General features: G+C 44.6%; 1 protein-coding gene across 1 annotated transcript; it reads right to left on the bottom strand.

The window, feature by feature from the left end:
• Nucleotides 1–957: 957 nt before the first annotated feature.
• Nucleotides 958–2396, bottom strand: LOC306742784 (ras-related protein Rap-2a). The gene is made up of 2 exons (XM_079225215.1): nucleotides 1607–2396; nucleotides 958–1030 (listed from the first exon to the last, which is right to left on the bottom strand). The coding sequence occupies exon 1, from the start codon at nucleotides 2209–2211 to the stop codon at nucleotides 1660–1662; it is 552 nt and encodes a 183-aa protein (XP_079081341.1). The 5' UTR covers nucleotides 2212–2396; the 3' UTR covers nucleotides 958–1030; nucleotides 1607–1659.
• Nucleotides 2397–6748: the final 4352 nt, after the last annotated feature.

The raw sequence follows: 6748 nt of genomic DNA, 5'->3' as shown, positions 1-6748 counted from the left end.
AATCAGGTTAGATTTGTCAACGGTACATCATCACATTTCCTGTTAAAAACAACAAAATAAACACAAACAGAATTTGATTTAAGTGGTCTGGAAGGTAAGCGTTGTTGTTTTCACGTCGAGGAAGATTCCAGTACCTGTGCATTTCAAGAGATCGGTTTGGCCAGACTAAGTAGACATTGCAAAATTAATACCGTAGACTTCAAAAAGGGCCAACGTAAAACATACAGAAAATCGCCATTCCATTAACAAAAAGCCTATTGTAGATTCTCTTCAGCCTCCACCCCTACAAGATTATCCAGAAGAACAGTTCACTAAATTGTGGATTGCTATGTAGAAGGATTCTTTTGGTGATACATGTAGGTTGGCACCAAATCTGAACCGCTGACTTGTTTTGGAAAGGCACTCGACACAGGGGCGATCGGGTCACCGTGCCCAAGTCTCTCAAGTTAAGGTCCTCTCTTACACTGAAGAGAAGATGGAGGAAAAAAAGTGGCACTCATCACGTTTACTCCACCAGCAGATAAGTGGTGTCATCATATTTGACTTTTTGGAGAAGAAAACAAAAGGTTTTGGAGTGTTGTGGAGCATCGCTCCAAAACGGATTAAGCAGAGATATCACTCAAATCTTTACCAGCCCGAGACTGTGCAGTTTCTTTAACAAAATATACTCTCTCTCTCGGTCTCCTTATACAGAAATATCCATTCATGAGTGTCTCTAAGTGTCGCCCTCCATATCTTTTCCATTGGGGTTTAGTTCCAGTTGTGAGTACAGTTGGAACTGGTGAGGGGGGTGTTGCTGAAACTCTGGATCTGACACTGTGTTGACATCAATGGTGGACACTGATCGTGCAGCAAAGATACTCCAACCCAGCAGAATTCCTGAAGAGTGGACCCCTCCCTCTGAGTCTCAGTTGCCGCCACCGCCCCCCTCCTCTTCCTCCTCCTCCTCCTCCTCCTCCTCCTGTATTTTCCTCCAAGGCCAGGGTGAGACACGAAGAAGAGCTCAACAGTACACACTTGCTGCAACACACTGCCACAAACAAGAGATAAGAAGAGTCATGAATGAACGACAACAACCTCTGACCAAAGATAAAGAACAAACACACAGAAATAAGGCTAATTCTGGGCTCGGCTGGTCAGAAACCAAAGTTGCTGAGCCCTGAATGTAGGCCATACAAGAACACTGGAATCTCCCGACTCCTGTTAACCTCATTCTGGAAAAACAAGAACAAAAACAACAAAAAGCAAAACATTTGAGAAGATGTTTAGAAACTCCAAACTGTGAGTGTACGGATTCAACCACTAACTTTGTAAACCTAAAGTCCTTCACAGCTTGCAAATGAGTCAGACACTTCCCCAATCTGCTGAGCAAAACAATAGGCTGCAAGTGTCTTCCTGTCTGCTGCCAGAGCAAACTAACTGTGTGCTTTTAGGAAGGAGAACTGCCAATAAACTAGATAATAAAAGGCTAATAATCTTTGTCCGGTAAACTGCTGTCCACTACTGTGTATACTTAGTGTGTACATGTGCTATGAGAGGGCTTCATTAAGGTGTATACAACAAGAACCGGTTAGGTGCATGTCACGTGTGTGGTGCCTCCACTTACCATTGCAAACTTAAAACCGAGCAAAGAATAAAACGTTATGGTGGTCCTTGATCTTAAAGGATGACACATGACGAGCAGCACTGGTCGTCGCCATTTGGCGTTGAGGAATAGTTCATCTGTCGGACGATCTCCGCGAACAGTTCGTCCACCGACGTTTTATTTTTGGCCGAAGTTTCGATGAACGGGCAGTTCCACTCATCCGCGAGCGCCTTCCCTTCGCCGGACGACACCTCGCGCTCCCCCTCCAGGTCCACTTTGTTCCCGACCAGGATCATGGGCACCCTCTCGTACCGCTTCACCCGGATGATCTGGTCCCTCATCGGCTTGATGTCCTGGAAGCTCTGCTGGTTCACCAGGCTGTAGACCAGGATGAAGCCCTGCCCGTTCTTGATGTACAGGTCTCGCATGGAGGCGAACTGCTCGGTGCCCGCCGTGTCCAGGATCTCCAGCACGGACGGAGAGGAGTCCACCTCGATCTCCTTCCTGTAGAAATCCTCTATCGTGGGGTCGTATTTCTCGATGAAGGAGCCCGTCACGAACTGGACGGTCAACGCGGATTTTCCGACCCCTCCGGACCCGAGAACCACTACTTTGTACTCTCTCATGGTTCCCACACCAGCCGACACTCCGCCGTGAGCCCGCTAGCCGCCCTGCTGGGTTTCAGACCGCTCGCCGTGGCGTCTCCGGCAGCAGTTGTGTTCGGGCTCCGGTCGGTGGGCACGTCGGGGCGTGGCCGTCAAACTGTCGCCGCTCGCGGGGGTGAAGGCGCGTGTTTCGGAGCCACACTCAGCATTTGTATTGTGGCATGCTGAGCTCCCGACGAAAAGCCAAGCCGGTTCTTCAGCGAGCTTCCCCCGTCTTCGTTCAAGTAGCCACCGTGCGCCCGTGCCTGCCTCTGAGAGAGTCAAGTCCAACGTAACGAAACGCGTCTACTTCCGGCAGGAGCTTTCAAAATAAACGTGCAGTGGCCAAACGTGTCCGGACGAAATCAACGCAGTTGCGGTCTCACGGACTTATTGAAAAGAACAATTCACAAACGATTTCGCTAAGATTGTTGTTTTCTTGCGCATGCGTCTCGCTAATGATCACGTTATGTAATAACTGCAGCCTTCCCTCTTGAACGCGGGACACTTATTTTCCGGTATATTCGTTTCTAGCTCGCGCTAACTTGACGACGCGAGGCTCTCTGCGCTTCCTGCCCGCACGCAGCCTGCGTCCCACGTCACTCAATAAATACTCGCCGGTGTTTAGTTAAAGGTGCAGTGCGGCTGCACTCGCGCAGTCAGCGCTGCTGCCTCACGAGCTACTCACGCAGACCTGCCACACCTTAGTTTCGACATCACTGATCCTTTGGCTTACTACCGCTTGACTCATGCTCACATAAGTTAGTTGAGAGACCTATCTAGTGCAATATGGGAAGTCATCTTATTGCTTAACCCACAAACACAATGTGGGACTTCTGGGTTTCTTCATGCCTCTGAAACTTTGGGTCCATCATATTCATTTCAATATTCCCCAAGATACCAACTAAATGAAACTGAATTGCAAAAAAACAGGTATACTATTTCAAAATGTAAAGGGAACCGCAAGAGTTAAGATGTGTGTTTTATACCATAATGTTGCCGCTGTTAAAAAGTATCAGCAAACATGAATGGCAGTGAAGTGGAAGTGACTCACTTTTTCCTGTGAAGCATTGCCCCAAATATTACACATTATAGAGTTGTTGTCATACATGTCCCAACACGGTTGTGCTTTTTTGGTTTTCTTGTTGCAACCCATTCGGTTTTCAGATTAATCTCCATTTCTTTGTTCACTGACTTGTGCCATTGGGCCTCTTTTCTGTAGTCGATATCTGATCCTCATCCTGACCGACCAGGAAGGAGCGTTGTTTTTTTCTCTTGGTTGTCTCTTAAATTATTCTGAATATGGAAGTTATCCCATGATTCATGAATTGTGGTGTGATCTTTCATCCATGTGGAAACCACATGATACATTTGTCATACAATAAATAATTTAAATCATCACATTTCTCAGTGTATGTGTGCATGTGGGGGTATATAAACTCATCATTACATCCTTGTGAAACTACCACTGTTTCCAATCAATGCCCGTCAGTGCAGCACAGTGATGATTAAACCACAGTCATGACCTCATCACCTCAAGGGATGGCTGGGAAAACTCCGCCGGATCAATAGCATTTTAATTCACCCACAAATCACCAACAGCAATACAACACGCAGTGCGGTTAGACCCGTGAATGGGGAAGTAAATCTGTGAGTCGGTGCATCACTGCGGTTGTTGGAGCTCAAACAACATGTCATAATGTTCATATGCAGACGCATCGGATTTCCATAAACCTGCTTTCCAGGTGCCCTGCAGCCTGGCCCCTCCCCAAATCCTGTTAACAAACAACAAGTCAAAGCCTGAAGACACTCAGCACTCTGCCCCATGGGGAGTGAGTAGTGTGACACAGAGCCTTGTGATGTGGAGTGCCACATCTGGGAGAGTGATCACCCTGACTGTAAAGGTGTCAGAGTTTATGTTCACACATCACTGATAATTAGATAGACATGTCACTTAATCGGTTAATAGTATCCCAAATGCGGTTAGCATGTTTCAACAAAGAGCTGGATTATGGTGATGCATAACACTACACTTTAAATGACTGTTATCTGTTTGTCTGAGCACTTTATTTTATACTTAATGTAATATCCATTGCACTGTTGTTGTCGTTGATTGTTGATCGTCTCGTCTAATGTTTAATGTTGTGCGCCTTCCGCCAAGAAAACATACTCGTTTGTGTAAACATACCTGGCGAATAAATGGTTCTGATTCTGATTCTGATGCGTGGCCGTCCACACGTTGTCATTGTGTTTTGGGCTTCTGGCTTGAATTAACATTTACTGAGAGATATTTGATGCTGATGTTATAAAAAAAGTGCTTCCAAGTTGTTTTAAAGATGAGTGCAAGAGTGAGGAGAGTTTTTTTTCTTCCCTTCTGCATCTTTAACGAATACTCTAATGCACATTAAAAGAGTTATTGGCCACTTTTTGTGTTACTGTCCCATTACTGTAGCTCAGCAAGGTGTCAGGTGAAACACAAAATTAGACTTTCAGACTAAGAAGCAAATTTCAGTAGCAACTTTGACGATATAGACCCATAAGGCTAATGTGGACTGCTGATGTCTCAACTTTATAGATCCCCCTCATCTCCTACACTTCACCGCCAGGAGAGGAGGAATGCGAGTTTGTCCAATATTCTCCTCTTAATTCTGTTTTTGGTCTCCACCAACTTCTGGTGGACATATGTGTCTTTGTAGCTAATGCTCCACTATGCTCACCAGCCATGTCTGTCTGTCATTTGGTGCAGGGCAGGTAGTGTACTGTGTTTTGTGGGAGCTTTTTAGCTGAAAACAGCCGTTGCATGGACCCAACGCTGATGAGAGCAGTGAACCAGAGTTCAAACTTGTTGCTAAGTAAGTTGATATTTGTCTGACTAACAATCTACTGTATACATACATAGCTATTTGATCCGTTGTTAATATCAACATACTGATTATTGCGGCTTTAATGCATATTTGCATTGCTCTTTTTCAAAATGTTTTAGCTTTCCTTGTTACAGCTCCTTATCACCTCTACCAAGAGGCCCAGACTCCTTGCCCCTGACCTAATACCACTTCCATCCCATATCATCCCCAGCATGCTCTAATTGAAATAGCCTAAAATAGCCTGAGGACTGCCCCTGTGTGATCTATTCAGTGAGAGGTGAAGGTCTACAACAACACGCTACAATGTACAGCAACAGGTCTTTAATCCTCACTCCCTGTTCTGTGAGAGTGACGGTAGACTAATTAAAATGTCTGAGACCACAGAGCTAATTAATGACAGAGATAAGCCCCCTCCAGTGTTTTCATGCCACAGGGTCTCAGAGGCCTTTCAAACTAATTCCAGGCTCTAATTTCAAAAGAAAAAGACCTGTGGCAACATTTTTGTAGCCTCCTGACCTTGAATGCTTACTCTATTTTCATAGTTTGTATTTCCACTCATCCTGTGTGTTTTTAAATATGAATGATTCAGATGGTGGGAGATGGCCATGCATCCTTTCAGTAGCATCAGAGCACGGTGTGAATACAATGCTTTCCAAAGCCATCTTGTGATTAGACTGCACATGCTATAAAAGCAGGAATTATGGGCAGGGCGTGCATGGCAGCTGTAGATCTGACATCAGGGATTTAAAGTGTTACTCATGACACAAATAAAATACATTAAGGGTTGTTATGTAAATTGTTTCCTCTGTTTTATCGAGTCCTCTCGCCTGTGTAACCTGAGACGTTCAGCATGTTGTCTTCAGGTCCCATCATCGTGTCCATGTGGATTTGTTTTCTTAAAGAAAGGGAGTAACAGTTCATTCTTGACCTTGGGAAGTTTGAGAAAATAAAAGTAAGCCTCATGATCTGTTTGGTATCCTTGAAACAAAGTCCACACGCTTGTTTTACATCGTTTTATCAACTTCATACTTGAATGAAAGTTGCTTATAAACACTGTCTGCTATGCACATTATTTCTGTTTGGGGTCTCAAAAGCTCGGCTGTGAAACAAACACAGTAGATATTACAAAATGATTTGTAAAAAAGTAAAGTCCTCCCTGCAATTAATTGACCACAAACATTATGTAACATCACTATGTATCATAACTACTTTTTTAATATAAAATAATATTTCATGGGCTTCATTGTGTGCACTTAGTCCACAGTGAAATAAATGGGAAAGGCTGAGATGAGTGACAGCTGTCCTGGATCAGATACAAACCAAGTCTATTACAGTTGTGACTTCAAGAGGATACTGGATCAATCTGAGGGCTGGCAACAACATCTGCAGTGAGACACTTTGTCCAGTGGAGGGCAGCAGACCTACACCCAGCCTTGTGAGAGCACTGGCAGTTCCTCCGATGTTGTTTTCATCGCTCAGGTGAGCTCCAGACTCCACACAGAGGTGAGAGTGCTGTGGAATGTGCAGGGCATGTGTCATTTCTACACAGAACAAATGGAATCGCCTATAGTACATTTATGAGTGTGTATAAGAAGTAAACACATGATTAAAACATGCGATAGTGTTTTGATTTGTGTCAGAACATGTTTTATTGC

Source organism: Taurulus bubalis (assembly GCF_910589615.1).
Source record: "Taurulus bubalis genome assembly, chromosome: 10".
In the NCBI taxonomy this organism is placed as follows: Eukaryota; Metazoa; Chordata; class Actinopteri; order Perciformes; family Cottidae; genus Taurulus; species Taurulus bubalis.
This window is presented reverse-complemented; position numbering and strand designations above follow the sequence as displayed.